The sequence below is a fragment of the Pezoporus occidentalis genome, unplaced genomic scaffold (genome assembly GCF_034315485.1).
Source record: "Pezoporus occidentalis ecotype Australia unplaced genomic scaffold, CSIRO_AGI_Poc_V1 ctg111, whole genome shotgun sequence".
Lineage (NCBI taxonomy): Eukaryota > Metazoa > Chordata > Aves > Psittaciformes > Psittacidae > Pezoporus > Pezoporus occidentalis.
In genome coordinates, this window is record NW_026912898.1 from 2,368,750 (window position 1) to 2,385,311 (window position 16,562).

Sequence of the window (16,562 nt, forward strand, 5' to 3'; positions counted from 1 at the left end):
CTCCAGAAGTGACAGTGTTAACAAATACAGTGCAAGAGACTGCTCTGTAAGCTGAGCTACACAGTCACATGCACGGGGTTTTATTTTTAACATCCCAAAACTACTTGTTCTGTCTGGGCTTGCTCTGTGCTCTCCCATTCTCTCTTCTTTCTTTGCTTGCAATTCTCCATTACCCACCTCATTTCAACCCAGCTGAGCACAACCAGGAGAGCAAGTGTTTGATACACACACAGGGACTCTATGATTAAGGTAAGGCTTTGTACATAGAGTTGGAGTCTTTATATATAAATATAAACCTATATTTATAAGGTCAAACCTTATGCAATGCAGTGGTTACTGTATTGAGATATGAAAATCAATACATCCTCAAAACAGCCCTAGTAATTAAGAGGAAGTAGAATAATCAGACACGAGATGTCTTAAATGACACCCTAAAACAGAGGAAGCTGGTAACTATGAATGCTTCTGTGACAAGCTACTCTTAAAATAATAACAAACTCCATCATGCATTCAGTGGATTAGCCGTAGTTTGCAGCGCTGGGGTTTTAAAAGACTAAGAATCTGATTCTATGATGAGAGCTTCAGCAGCAGGATAGATAAGAAATTGAAACTTCTATTTCTGTAATTTCCAAGAAACTCTGAGAGAAGTAGAAAAAGGAAATACAGTAAGGGGCAGAGGAGAGGCAAGAGCAATCTTGTGGCCAAAATGCTAAAACTTAGATCTGGTGGTTTTTGTAGATTCAGACTGCAAACTTTGTGTTGGTAATCCAGACTGACTGAATGATGGTGATGTAAGATTTACAGGTACTACTGTACCATTTAGAGTTGTGGCTGCTTAGCAATTTTTATTCAGGAATATTTTCTCTTTTGTTTCTTATGACTCAGACCTTCACCAGTAGCTCTGAAATTCTCTGTGCTGGGCACCTGCCTTCGGCTGGGTTTCTTTTGTTTTGCTTAAAACTATTGACTTTATTATCTCAAGAGGTTTTCAGAAACATATGTTAATGAAATTGTTACCAGGGCATAAAACAGAACCTGAAAAAGAACCCTCATACTGCAACTAAACCAGAGGCTGTTATTTTAAAGCACTTGCTGAACTCAAACCAAACCCAAACTTATTTCCCAGCTATCGATGCAAAGTGAGTCTGCCAGCTTGTGTCTCTACCAAGGACAGCACAGGGACCCCTCACACATACAAGGAGCAGTGGAGCAGCTCCATGTCACAACCTCCCCCTTTTTCCCATCTTGCCTGTCTCCCATAAGACTCCCCAACATGTCCAACACAAGACCCTGCTGCTGGCCTGCCCTGCACTGTACCTCAAGCCCATGGGACCACTTCAGCATCTGGAAGTCTGGGGTGGGTATGTCTTAGGTGAGCTATGGCTGCATTGCACCAGATAGGAAGAAGCAAGTAATATTGCTCATAGGAGGGAGTGCAGCGTCGGATTTCTAGCAGCAGTGCCTTGTGTAACCTGTGCCTCACTACTCTGAACCCTCCCCTGCTCCTCCTTTAACAGCACTAGTGCAGTTCACTGGACAGAAATTGCATGAGCAAGTTTTACCAGGTGAAGGGGACTCCTGATGGTGAGACAGCTTGTCTTGAGCTCCGTGGTCCTGCCTGCCAGGTTTAGGGAGCTGAAGAGGCGCTGATGTGCTGCTGTAAAAAACTGAGCTGCAGGTGTGCTCTGGAAGAAAAGCAAGGGATGTTGATTGAAGTCTTTGCCATGCTGATGCACTACACTGTGGACCTACTCCATCCCTGTAATTTTAAAGCATATTTTTTCCACTATAAAGCAATTCCAACTCATTCAGTAATTCTGAACTAGTGGTTATTGCCATGAAACACCACAGCCTCAGCCAGCTAGAAAATGCAGAGTATGTCCCTAATTGTCACAGCTTCATCCTTCCAGCTTTGGGTTTATCTGGGTCAGTTGTCTCTCAGAAAACCTTTTCACTCTGCATGTCTTACACTGACGATTTGAGGATGACCAGGAGGACTGCCCTGGAATCAAAGTGGCCCTATGAAATCCATGTGAACTTGTTCAAGGTCTGAGCCTCAAAGGAACTGTCTTGCACATGCTTACTAGAAGGTTATTAATGTTATTGATAGAGATTTAATCTATAGCTTTTTTTCTCCCTTTCCACCTGCTGAATATGGTGTACCATATTCACTGCCTGACGCATTTAAAGCTTGGCTGGCAATACGTACACGCAAGATCAGTCTGAATGGCAACTGCAGAGCAGGTGTGCAATGAAGGTGTGCCATGGAGGACAGTGACCCACTCTGCCTAACACCAAGACAGTCACTTAGGCTGTAGCTGTGCCTGCTGTGGGTGTTGAGATGTGGGGCTCAGTTAGCTTAGGGGTCACTGTGATTCCAGGTGATGGCATTCTTGGATTCACTTTTTATTTTTCTATGGAAGGACAGGACTTCAGAAAACTTAAGCTCCCAAGGATCATGTACCAATGCCAAACTGAATGGTTTCCAACGGCGTAGTGTTTTCTTTTTCAGCTGCAAGAAATAAATATATCTGTTTAGTAAAAGGAGACCTGAGCCTGATTTCTCACTGAGGTTAAGTATGTAGTGATTGAGGAAGTGCACTGCATGAAAGGAGATAAAAATCTCTAGTTTAAGGATTTTTAGATGTTCTCCTAGCAAATATGATTCTACATCTGGCTCTGCCAGGGTTTTTGTGCAGGGAGCATACAACTGCAAGTGAAACATCAGAAGCTCAGCATCACCATGTGTGGTGTGTATATAGTTATTTATTTGTATGAAATATTATGTTCACTTTATTTTAATCTTTCTATGTTTTAATTGTACATCTGACAAATAGAAATAGTAGTATCTTTTGACCTCAGGAGAACCCTTAGTACTGCTAAGATAAATTCATTATTGGTTGCAAACCTCCCTCAGATACTAAGATAATAAATATATTTTAAAACCCTGTAAAGAAATTAGTAATGCTGTATTCAGCTCAGGATTTACATATCATGATAAAAAAGAGGTAAACACCATATACTGGGTACAAGGATTAAAAGAAATGGAGAGTATCTTCTGTCTGCTCTGTAAAGTTCACCGAAAGTACTCCTTGAAAATGTTTTCCTGTTGTATCATCATATGTAAGTTTAATGTTTGTGGCTCCAGCATTTGGATGCAAATTTTCCTGAGATCTATTAATTGCTCCTTATCATGTTTTAAAGCTTAGAAAGACTGTTTTCTGTTTGTTTGCAGTCTCATCTCAGAGGCACTCTTTCAGGTAATGATCTGGGGTTGCTGGTGGCCCTTTTTGATGGTTCTTTAAAATGGGAGACTTCCCTTGATTCTGTGCAAAGAGTTCAGATAATATGTATAATCTTAATATATGATCAGTCACACATAGCAAATACCAAATATGAAAGCAGTTGTGTTGTTTTGACTCACTCACTGCAACTGAATTAAATATCTATTTACTGACAATAAAGTGTAATTGATTTATTAATGTGAAGTTATTGTCAGTGAACAGATCTGCTCCAGACACAGATGTATCTGCAGCTAAAATAGCAGCTGTGTATTTTTAAACCTTACTTGATTTGCTGTCATGACAGTCTAAAAATAAAGATTTACCAAAGTGGACAGACTGTGGACTGTAATTCGCATCTTTTCTTTCCACAGTAGATTCAGTTAAGCATTTCTGATTTCATTTTTGTGTGTTTTCCTAACCCAGGTCTTCGGAAATTTTGCAGGTTTCAGGGAATCAAGAAGTGCACAGGTCTAGAGAAGTGTTTCATCACCTTCCAGATCTGTGTATCCCCTGCATCTGGATGTTAAGTATCAAATTTACTGAGGCAAGAATTTGGAAACTTTCTGATCAGGGCTCTGAAAGTTGTAGTTTGTGTACTGATAATAACTAACTGACATCAACTAAACCACAGGGCTAGCTAAGTCATCACTTAAAATACAGAGCTCCTGATAACTGATATGTTGGAACAGAAGCAGCATTCAAACATTCATAAATATCAGAAGAATTCTCCGTCCCTTCTTCCTGTCCTCTAGCTTCACAGATTTGACAAGAAGAGGCAAAGAAATAATTTATCTGAAAAGCACGACATATACAAGTTAGAGATGAGCTAAACTCAGCTGACAAATACCTGAATAACAATGAAGACTGATTCTGGATATGAATGCTCTGACATGATTGGTTTTCTTAAACAAAGCATGTATTTCTTTCTGTACACATGATGCGGATGGGGTTCATTTGAGCATACAGCAGTGTGAAGGCAGGCTCCATGCCAGAAACTTTGCAATCAGTCCTTTCTGTGTTTTGGAGAACTGTAAGGGCTGTGCCACTGGTGTATTTTTATTTATCAATTGTTTCTCTCCGAGAGTTACTTTTGCAGTGGAAAGTATTGTTCACACATTCATGTTTTCATTGCAGTGTAATGTACCCAGCCTTCGTCTGACCTTAGGCAAGTCATAGCTGGGACTATTTTTAGAGATTATATTTGCAGCAAAATGTTACAAGAATGAGAGCAGCAAGGATGCTGCCAATGAGAAATAAATCCATCTGTATCTCCTGCTTCTCTGAGCCACATAAAAGTAGATGTGACTGAACAGCTTAAAGCAGGACAGATACCACCATAAACCCCATGTAAATCAGGAAAGCAGAGAAAAGAAGGCCAAGCAAATTAGCCTTTACCCAGGCTGCTTTCCACACTGGGAACTGGGATCCTGAAGATAATCCTCACTCTCAGCCTTGCTGGTGTAGAGCAAAGGGAGGTTCACTTTTGTAACATTAATTTCCTTATGGGGGAATGACAAGACACGTAGGCCAAATGACCAGATAACTTTTCTGGAGAGGAAAAATAAACATCTATCCAACTCAGTGTTAAGGAAGTGGGAAGCTCCTTCACTGTACCTCTGGCAGTCTTGACTTCTACAGCTTGGAATAGATAGACCGAGTGTAAATACTGGGACAGAAAACAGCTTGCTCCCAAACCCTGGCTGCCTCTGCTGGTGTGATGTGTAAGGACCTTACCTATACCCGTGATGCTGTGAGGCCACGTTGTATCATGGGGATCAGTGCTGATACATATGGGGCTATCAGCCATTTGACCACAGTCTTATTCCCTCTAGAAGTGCATATGAGCACCTAATGCAAAAACCATGCATGGGCACAGAGGGTCTGTGGCCATGTGTGGCTCCTTCAGGCAATAACTGTTGTCTTCTTGTCTTTGCTACACACAGCACCGGGCTCAGAAAGCTCCCCCTGGGCAGCACAGGCACTGTGAGAGATGTTTCAACCGGCATTGTCACGCACCGATTGAGCCCTCCATCTCCTGCATGGTGATCAGCTGCCGCTTTCACTGTGGGGCCACCTTCCACATGTGCAAGGAGGAGGAGCACCAATTGCTCTGTCCCTTAGAGCAGGTCTCCTGCCTCAATTCAGCCTATGGCTGCCCTTTTTCCATGGCCCGCTTTAAGCTGGGGAAGCACCTCCAGGTCTGTCCAGCCAGCGTTGTCTGCTGCTCGATGGAGTGGAATCGCTGGCCCAACGTGGATTCAGACACAACCCTCCACAAGAACATTATGAAGGAGACCTTGAATGAAGAGTGTCTGGACACAGCCTTGGCACTCAGAGACCAGAAGATACTTTTCAGGACTTTGAAAATAGCTGATTTGTTTCCAGAGTGGAGGAAAAAGGATGAAGTGCAAGAACTAACGGACGAAGCCATAGGTGGGGAAGAAGGTGCAGTGGGAGGAGTAGCCTGTGGTTCCCAAGAAGGCGACAACCAGTTGTCTGAACTCAGCCAACGTGAGCGTGAAGATTTGGCAAAAGACAAAGAGGGAATGGATCTGGGGAGTTACAAAACCTGGGAGAATATGTTCAGCAAAGAGCTCCTGGCTTGCAAGGTAACGAGCTCAGCAGACAGCACGGGACAAAAGACGGAGGAGGCTTCCAAGAAAACAGGGTCAGCCCCGCAAGCTGCCAGCTCCTCAGAGCAGGCAAAGGAAGTACCTGGGAGTGCAGAAGAGGCAAAGGACCAAAAGCCTGAACAAGTAACACCAACTACAGAAATGACAGGACTGGCTCCCTGGCAAGAAGGAGTCCTGGAGAGGCTGAAGAAGGAAGTTGGTGTAGGTGATTACAACATGTATCTGGTCCACCATGGGGGAATGCTTATTCGCTTTGGCCAGCTAGCTGCTTGCACTCCCAAAGAAAAAGACTTTGTCTATGGGAACTTGGAAGCTCAGGAAGTAAAGACTGTCTACACCTTCAAAGTGCCAGTTAGTTACTGTGGCAAAAGAGCACGACTAGGAGATGCACTGGGCCACAGGATAGCAACTTCAGACAAGTCAGTGGATACCTCAGAATTGGGAATAAACCCAGAAGATCTACCTAAGGCAAATATAGTTGAGGCCACACTGCTGTGTGCACTGGAAAAAGAGCTGAAAGGCCATGAGATCTCCGAAGCAAGGGGTATTGATGGACTTTTTGTGGATTTTGCGACACAAACGTACAGCTTTCCCCTGGAGCCTTTCTCCTCCAGTGCTGTTCTAGCAGACATTCTGGATGAAGAAAGCCCACCAGAACTGCACGTGGAGCTCTACACTGAATGTGTAACCAGAAGACACAACAAAAGCAGTTCAGCTTTCACATTCACTTGCAGCCATTTCTTCAGGAGAGACGAGTTCCCATCCCACTTCAAGAATGTGCACGCTGATATCCAGTCATGTCTGGATGGATGGTTCCAGCATCGTTGCCCACTGGCCTACTTGGGATGTACTTTTGTTCAAAATCACTTCCGTCCTGAGGGTCTTAAGGCCAAGGTTATATACAGCAAACCTCTCAAGTCATTTGCTATTAAGCCAGAGGTAGACACTGTCCTTGCTGAATCAGGAAAGTTCAATCCCACAGCGGCTAATCGAGGGAGAAACAAGGACTTGCTGAGCAGCCTCCCGGTGGAAGTGCTCAAGTACATTGCGGGGTTCCTGGACAGCTTCAGTTTATCTCAGCTATCGCAAGTGTCAGTGCTGATGAGGGACATCTGTGCCACTCTTCTTCAAGAGAGGGGAATGGTCCTGCTGGTCTGGGAGAAAAAGCGATATTCCCATGGTGGTACTTCGTGGAAAGCTCGCAAAAAGGCAAGTGACTGTGATGCTGGGAAAAAGACAGCCATGGGTTCTCTCCAGGTAAAACACACGCATTGCAAGGGATGCTGTGTGTAAACTTGCAGATGTGGGGAATGTTCATGAGGTTTTGAATTTGCACCATAGTTGTCAGGGATCAGGGCTGTGAAACGTAGTACATCTAGTGAAAATAGGAAGTTGTAAATGGATATCTTCTGACTAGTGGGAATCCCCCATTCAAGCTTGTCTTGGGTAACCTTTTTGCATGTGCACTGTTTTTAGGCACTGAGAATTTCTGATATTTAAGGGTTACACATGGAGTTTCGAAGAACTTGGTATTCATACTTTTTTTTTTTTTTGGTTGTTCTCTACGAGCCTGTCTAGGGTATGTCTAACTAAAACATGCTTTAGACCACCAAAAAGGTAAAGAACAAGGAGCCATAGCCAGGAAAAGTGTTGGCATCAACCCCTAGAGTCTGCCTCTTGGGTTGTGAGAGCCCTGAGGAAGCAGCATGGTGATAGGAAGCTGCCCTCTACAAAGCTGGTCTGCCACTGTTTGTGCTGGGAAATTATCACCCTTATTGGCTCTTTATGTACTCTGAAAGAAATGTATAAACACAGCTCAGTCTTAGTCCTAGTTGAACAACAGTTATTGCAGTTTGTCCCTGCCCATGGCAGGGGGGTTGGAACTAGATGATTTTAAAGTCCTTTCCAACCCTAACTATTCTATGATTCTATGATTCTTTTCTAACCGATAGCTCTGCAGCTGCTCTAACATAAAGCTGTTTAAAAGAATAACACGAGAGACTTCAGCATGGCTGAGCAGACAAGACAGAAATCTAGGAACAAATATTTTTGAGATCCAGGGAAGACTCCCAGAAGCTATCTAAGGACCTGGCTTTCAAGCAGAGCCCTGAAGATCTCTGCCTATCGATTCTTATCAAATGGAAGCTTAGCAGCTTATGACTATTTATTAAGAGAGAAAACATGAAGCATGGTGAATTCATAATCTGTGTAACAACGTCTGGTGGCTGCAAGTTGAATTAGCCCATTCCACAACAGGAATTAGCCACTGAAATGATTTACCAAAGGATGTGGCTTCCTTCAGTAAAAGGAAGACATTCCAGCTGAGCAATTATATAGCAATTAACTTCTGTTGTTAGTGTAGCACAATTTCAAACCAGCAGCATTGAATTTGAGGACTGTCAATGCTTTTCATATTAGCTCTTTGTACTGACCACAGGAATCTTTTTTCCAGTGCAGACTCCACTTGAAAACTTTCTCTTTGTAACTAAGCCTGAATTTCTGGGCTACTGTTTATAATAGCTATGACTATTTAGGACTAGGACAGAGTCAGCCAATCTTAAGCACCGAATCGTAGAATCATAGAATAGTTAGGGTTGGAAAGGACCTTAAGATCATCCAGTTCCAGCCCCCTGCCATGGGCAGGGACACCTCACACTAAACCATGTCACCCAAGGCTTCATCTAACCTGGCCTTGAACACCGTCAGGGAAGGAGCATTTACCACTTCTTTGGGCAACCCATTCCAGTGCCTCACCACCCTAACAGGAAAGAACTTCTTCCTTATATCCAATCTAAACTTCCCCTGTTTCAGTTTTAACCCATTACCCCCTGTCCTATCACTACAGTCCCTAATGTATAGTCCCTCCCCAGCATCCCTATAGGCCCCCTTCAGATACTGGAAAGCTGCTATGAGGTCTCCATGCAGCTTCTCTTCTCCAGGCTGAACAGCCCCAGCTTTCTCAGCTTACCTTCATACAGGAGGTGCTCCACTCCCTTGATGCCAGGGGAGTGTTCCTTCCCCAGGAAGAAACATCTTTAAGGAGAAGAAATCTACTATGACTTTAAAAATTATTTTGATTTAATGGTATACAGCAAATATCAAAGAAATCTAATCACAGTCTTATCACTATATGCTAGCTTACCACTGAACGGTACATTGTATCACTGCAAACAGAACCAGAAGATCTTAACTGCACGTTTCTATTTTTTACAAGCTTGTACGTCCTCTAGGAATAACTTTACCCTTAGATTTCCAAGGCTGCTTCTTGGGTGGGGTAACAACAGTGTTGTAATGTTAATTACTTTCAAGTTGCTGATAGATGCTTTGGAAGGCAGGTTTCTTTGAGATATGTATCACACAAGCATGCTGTAGTCACTTTGCTTTATAAACATCTGGCATCAATCACACTGTGCATGTGATGGAGTTTTCTCTAGAGGTGCAGTGTCGAGTGGCCTGGATTTGCTCATGCCCTGCACTGGATTGACACCAAAAACTGTAGAAGGATACTTTCCCATTAAAAATGGCAGATGAGGATTAAAGCAGCAAAACCAGGAAGTACATGGTCCACAACAGTACAGACCCCATTTTCACTTGCTATGCCAGCCCTGCACAATCACGTGTTCACTAGCCTGCCCAGTACAAGTGATGCACCCCCACTACAAGCATATATAGATTTTCAAACTCCTATTTTTTCCAACATCCATTCTCTCTCTGCCCAATTTCTCTCCCCTTTCCCATATTAGATCTGGCAGTTCAGCAGCCTGTTCTCCAGAGTTAACAAGTGGCAGCGCAACGACGTCGTGTCCATGGCGGAGCACCTGAAGAATTGTCCCTTCTACCAAGTGGAGCACAAGACAGACCCCGTGCTGCTGACGGGCATGTGTGAATCAAGAGAGCAGATTCAACAGACTTTGGTTTCTACTTTCAAGCGCAGAGTCTGAACAGCCTGCTCCGCCTCTGCCACACTCCTTTCAGGGCCCTTGAAAAAAAGATTTGGGAATTTGGGTGTAAAGATTGTTGCTTCCAACCCTCCGTTGGACGTACAAAAATGGTTTCTCCCCAGCTGTGTTTGAAACATCCTGCATATTTTCTTTTTGTTTTTTCCTGTATTAATTTCAATGTTAAAACTTCACCCACTGCTCACTGATAGCACGTGCTTTCTGTTTATGTTTCCATTCCTTGCTGAATACAGCATCCCAAAAAATAAGCAATAAGGATCTGGGTTGAAAACAGCATCTTCGTAACCTTGAAGGTAGGGTGCTGTTCTTGTACCACATCCCTGAGAGAAGCAAGATCACTTAATGTACGTAGGTCTGAAACACCTTAGTTTTGGGGTCTGAAAGACAAGTTCTAAGAGCACAGGTAGATGCCCTCCTGCTTGACAGACCTAGGGGCTGCTAATCTAATTCTGAGACATGGGCAAAAGAGACATGAACCCCCAGAATTAAGTGAATTAATGAGAACTCCAGTGAGGACTCAGGAATTCACTGCCCAGCCACAGACCATCATTTAGGACCCTGATTCATCCAAGTGTGCCTAGTTGAGCACAAACCTAAAGCTGAGCTTTCAAACCAAACCAAAGCAGACAACATGCTCTTTGTTAGAAAAAAACAAGTAGTAAACAGTTTTAGGGGCTCAAGTGACTTCTTGTATTTTTCAGTTAATAACTTCCTCTGGTTTATTTCAAAATACATTGAAGCCATCAAAAAATATTCAGAGCAACTTTTAGAATTTCTTACCTACTCAGCGTTGCAGTTGTACACTGCAAGTTGTAATTGCAAACAACTGTGAACAGTATGTCAAAGACATACTGTTTTTTTCTGTAAAAGAAAAGGCATTCAGCAACCTATTCAGTAATGGTACAGGTAACGTTTGCTTCAGTTAAATGGGCTGGAGTATAGGATTTTTTCCCTTTCTTACAGAGCAGAAAAGTGATAAGAATTTGGTTTCTTTTTTAATAAATACACTGATTTAAAACCAGAATGTGATTGTTGAGGCAACAGATGAAAAGAAAGCAGACATGTTCCCAGCAGTGTCTGTCTTACTGCACTATTTAAACCCATTTCAGTGGTGCTAGTTAGAAATGCCATGGTTGTGGTGGTGGGTGGGATTCCTCTGAAATCATCATAAACTGATTTGACAGCTTAAAGCCACTGCACGGCCATAGAGGCACTGACTCACACCCCTTTCTCTTTTAAGCTGGTAGCCAGGAGCGCGAGCTTAGGATATGAGGTCTGGCTTTCATCTCACCATGTCGGGCAGGAGAACCTTGCCAGGAGCTGGGACGTCTGCTGGCCTGCACCACCACTCTCCTTGCCTGCGCTGGCCGGGTGAAAACTGGCCTGCGTGGATGGACACACACCGCATTTGCTATCCCTGGTCTCGGTGCAGATCTGGGATGAGGCAGCTGTGCCAGAAGGAGCCTTCTCTTACAGACAAAGGTTGCTGATGAAGCTGAGCTGAATGCTTGGTAATCAGCGTGGTGATCAAAACCACGCTGAGTGCAGCTCGTCCTTGTCTACACTTGCATCTTAAGTGATCCCTGTGAGATTTGTAACCATACAAGGATATTTTTCTTCTCCAGACATATGCCCTCAGTACCATACTGTCTGAATTGTGGGGTCAGGGGATTGATCCCAGGAGCAGGAGTAGCAGCAGTCAGTGGAAGGCTTAAGCCACTGCACAAAACCAAACTGGCTATCCTTTAAATTTGCGCACAAAAAGTCACCTGTCCTCAGAACATCCCATATAACATCAGTCACCTGATATTATCACTGGTTTACACAGAGAAGTTGACAGAGGTGAGAAAATCCAGCCAGACTTCCTAGGCTGGTCTCTACATCAGGATCTCATCCTTCGCATATCAGGTACCTGATTTTGAAAGATGCCGAGCACATAGCTGTACTGCAGACCGTGGTAGATGCAAATGTACATCCAAGTATTGGGTGCCAGTATCTATGCTGGGTAGTTAAAAATGGAGCTATCCAAAATTATGGATAATTTCAGGAGTGAAAAAAAAGCCAAACAAAACAGATGCTTAAATAATAGGGTCTCAGAGTGACTCAGCATTTGAGGAGGGTGTAAGAGTCCATGAAGTTCAATCTGTGAACCATATCTCACCCGATCAGCCACTTTTCTGTAAATTGGTGTAACTGCACTGAAATTGTGTCTTGTGTTAGATAAGAATTGGGCTTGTTTTACCCTTAGTGGCAGTCTCACTGCCACTGCTGCTATTACACTTCTGGCCTCCTTCTCTTCATGACAGAGGATTTTTGTTCTTCTATCTCCTTGCTCCTGGAGATCTCATGACTTCAGTTCCAGCCTTATTACCACTGACCCTGCTTCTTTCCTGTGTTTGAGGTGCCAAAGTCAGACTACAGGGAGGATGCAACCTTTACAAACATGGTGGTTTAGGGTGCGGGTCAGCGATAGGAATATTGCAACCTCTCTCTCTTGGGATCAGGCAGGATGTACATACAACATCTAGGAGACTGGATCATTTTCCTGCTGGTACTGCTATGGGGTCTGCTGGAGAGACACAGGCCGTTAATTCACAGAGAGAAAAAGACACATTCACCACCGTGAATAGGTAGGTATACTTCTGTAAAATGTAGATTTGGTTAAGTAACCTTCAGCGTATACAGGGGAAGCTGATAATCCACAGTCATCTTCAGGTTAGTCTAATGAACCTAATCCTGGAAGAGGGAAAGCTGCACAGGGAAGTGGAGATCACCCTTATATCAGTGTGTTCCCACCTGGCAACTTCTTATCTCTCACTTAACACTAGTGGAAAGCTGTGGGCCGTTGTCCTATGCAATTTAATTAATCAGTTAATTAAAGGATGCCAAGCTAGCTCAATGTTGACAGTCCTGCTCATTATTAGAGTCAGCAGAAGCTTTGGGGAGCTGCAAGGAACTATATCTGCCTGCCCTTTTTATCTTGGTGAGCCCAACTCTGGCTTACTTGAAAGGCGAGAGGCTTTGGTTTGGGTTCAGCAAGTCCTTAGGCTCCTAGTTTAAGGTCATAACTTGACCAATGGAAAGTTAAAACTCTTCCTAAATTTCAGCTTGAAGGACTTGATTAGAAGCAACTGGACATTTGGTGTTTTTCAAAACAGGTCTTAACACTGGGGTGGAGTTTGAACTGGAAAAGGGGATCCAAGTGCAAAGAGCATTGAGGTTGCTCTCTGTCCAAATGCCATACTCTGGACCTTCATGGCTTTGGTCATGTTTGTGCTGCCCACAAGTCTCATGAAGTGCAAGAGCAATATTCCACGCGCTCCAGGCTGTCATGTTTTGTGGTCTTTCCTCTTGTTGGAAGAATGGGTACTGAAATGGTGGCATTGTGGAAATCAGAGAGGCCAGAGCAGAGCAAAAATGGTCAGGATAAGAGAGCAGAAAAATGGGAAATAGGAAAGGTAATGGGTTTGGATAAAGGACACATGCCTGGTTGTAGGTGTCATGAGGAGAGGCGAGTGGAGACAAGTAAAAGAGCACAGGAATGAAGGGAAGTGGGATGTGGAAGAGATGATGCAGTTGCAAATGGTTTAGGAAGAAATGGTTGAACTCAACAGACACCAGGAGGATAGGAGCGATGCTTAGGAGAGCAGAGATATAAGGGAAACAGAGAGTGTATTTTATCTGGTTTCTACTGACAAAGAAGATGTTTGGGTGAGCCTGGTGAACTCACTGAAATGCAGGGTCTGTTTTGAACTGTAATTCACACAGTGGACCTCACTCTGTGGCAGAGCCTCTGTTCTGGGTTAGAGTATTCAGCCACTGGATTGCTGAAACATGAGCTCAGAGGCCACCATAAAACAACAAAGGGTCAGGAATTTTGATGTTCTTGTATGCTCATCATTTGCTGCCAGCAACAGACTTTCTGGATAACTGCTTCTCCTTGAGGAAAGCACTGGAAATTCCCTGTCCATGTTATAGAGTAACATGGGGCAGATGATAATTCTTAAGGGGTGAAAGGACAGGTAACCTACTAACACGTATAAGTCTGGATTGGAGGAAGAAATTACTTGCCAGGCCTCCAGCTCCCAAAACAGAGTGAGCACAGATGAGGTGAAGTGTAAGTGAACAGTGTTTGTTATTTTGCAAACCTCTGTAACTCCTTGCTGCTTTTATAAGAATAAAAAATATTATGGTTTAAAAAAAACAACAAACCACCACCCAGCAAAATCCAGGTTTTAATTTGTTTTTTTTTAGTTTCATCACATTCATGTTTGCTTTGCTTTCGAATCAGGTGTGGTAGGTTCTGTACCCTCATATTCATTATGCTCCTTTCCTCTGCACCACTCTTCAACGTCATTTTCCTGGTTGAAGACTGTTATTGGCATTTATTATTTATAGTTATTTTGTATCTAGTTTTAACCATTATTTTTTATTTTGACCCCATCCTCTTTGCGTAGCAGCTTTCTCCTTCCTGGGTCAGTTATTTATTTAGAAGAAAATCATTCTCTTCTTTTAAAAATTCGTTTTCCAGATTGACATTACATTCTATCTACAGACATTTAAAGAAGAGTTTTCTTTGCTGATCCCTCTCCCTACCCTTCACTTTGTGGCTATTCATCCAGGTAGTTACAGATGGATTTTTCCTTCTTTACTTGGGGTGCAAGTTTCATAGCCACTGTGCTTCTCTCTCAGACCTTCTGGGCATTTTTCACATCCAGTTTCCTTACCATTACAGTCCATGTTAAAGAGTTTTCTTAATTCCTGGGGTTTCAATTTCTTTGGAAACAAAACCTGTGTATACAGTAGAGGCCTATTCTTATTTAGCTTCCCACTTTATTTATATGTAAGGAAATTATGATCACACACTCCACATTTATTTTTGATGACCGCCTGCTCTATGACTTAATTGCTATTTACAACTAACAAATCTTTTGTAGGTTCAATGATGGTTTTATGAAGGAATTTGTCATCTGTCATGTTGAGAATTATAGGCCTAAGGCCCATGATTATCATGAGAGATTATTCTCTGGTTTATAACTCTGAAGTTAGTTTCCCTATGGCAGCATAGTTCTTACTGGGATTTATCTGTTTTAATATTAGCTCTCTCCCTGTATAGCCAGTTATGAACTTGAGCAGGTCACAGCTGACTCTGAGCTGCACCAGAGAAATGCCTCTTTAAACTTTCTGAGTTTCACCTGAACAGCCTATAACATCATTCATGTGATGCTAATTCACTATCTTTATCTTCCTTTGTAGCAGTCCTGAACAGCAGAATATTTTAATTCCAGGGCTGACTTTTATTCTGCCATATTTCTGTTACTTGCATGATAACTAGTTTATACCTCATATTAGTTGCCCGTATTTCTTCCTTACTGATATTTATAAGGTAGTCACAAAGGCAATGGAACCAATGTCTTCTCAATAGTAGCAGGAGATATAACAAAGAGAATTGGCAACAAGCTGAAGCTTGGCAGATTCAAGTAGAACTTCAGGAACAACTTTTTTACCAGAAGGGAAATGCAGCACTGGATCAGGTACCCAGAAACAACAACATCTCCACTCATGGAGGGTTTCCAGACTTGGTTGGACAAAATCATGGTGACCTGACTGAGCCACAGGTTGGATCTCCTCCCACCATCACATCTCTGAGGTTCCCTGTAGTACACAGGCATCCCCAGGCTCACCTGCTTCCCTTAGCTGAACTTTGGCTACCAGCATTGTGTGCGTTTCTCTCATCACAAGTGGTATATTCTTTCCCTTGTTTTCTAGGTCCTGCCCATCAATACCTCCTTATCTGTCATCACATAGTTATTTAGCTGGTTTTCATCTCCCTGCATAGGAAAGCAGATACACAGCCTTCTTCCAGCATTTGCAGCATCCTTGAATGCGATACCTACATGGTAAAGTTACATTTACTACCAAGCTTGGTAAATTGCTCAAGTGTTTACCAGAGCTATTCCTTTCAGCCAGGCTAATCCAGCGTGCAATTGCAGCTCTGGAGAATGGAAGGGTCCCAGCTTTAGGAGACACCTGGAGGGATTTGATTACAGAGAACAGTCAAGAGTGGATTACTGCTCTGCAAAACGAAGTCTATCACAACTGCTGCTCTTGAGCCTCTTCGCAGGCAGTGACCCAAAACCTGTTTCACAGGCACAGCACAAGCTGCAGACCTACGCAGCTCCTCTGAATAAACAGCTAATGGGCAAATCTGCTCATACTCCAGAAGAAAGCTACAATGAGTTTTTTAATAGAAATTGCACTGCTAGAAGTTTACAAGATGGAAAAGATCTGCAGTTCTGCAGGTGTGAAAAAGACAGACGTGGTTAAATGCTTTTTCTGCCTAACAGGGAATTTGAAGGTAATACTCAGAAATATTGTATGTAACCAAGGCGGGATGGGGGGGGTGGAAGGCAGAAGGAAGGTGTGGATGGAAAGAAGGTATACGGCACACAATAAAAGTGAGAATTTATGAGGCATACAGGGTGATAAGGAGAGTTCAAAATAATCTGGAAAAACTGGATTGCTGCAAGTGCTAATGGGGCTTGGAAGGAGTTCTTTCAAAATACATTGAAAACCGAGAAATGCCAGTAATGGACTAGGCCCTTACTGGGTGCCTATAGGAAAACTGTTGATTGAGGAGATATTTGATGTAGGCTTTTTGATACAGAGAAGTTAGTCGTTTGTAT

The 16,562-nt window shown here is 43.0% G+C and overlaps 1 protein-coding gene across 1 annotated transcript; it reads left to right on the top strand.

The window, feature by feature from the left end:
• FBXO40 (F-box protein 40) lies at positions 1-10,900 on the top strand. The gene is made up of 3 exons (XM_062633067.1): positions 1-249; positions 5,228-7,126; positions 9,661-10,900. The coding sequence occupies exons 1-3, from the start codon at positions 241-243 to the stop codon at positions 9,856-9,858; spliced, it is 2,106 nt and encodes a 701-aa protein (XP_062489051.1). The 5' UTR covers positions 1-240; the 3' UTR covers positions 9,859-10,900.
• The last annotated feature ends 5,662 nt before the right edge of the window (positions 10,901-16,562 follow it).

Excerpts from the sequence above, each read along its gene's own strand:
- FBXO40 (XM_062633067.1), top strand. Across the intron at positions 7,127-9,660 it reads CGTGGAAAGCTCGCAAAAAG|ATCTGGCAGTTCAGCAGCCT; the intron begins GCAAGTGACTGT and ends TTCCCATATTAG.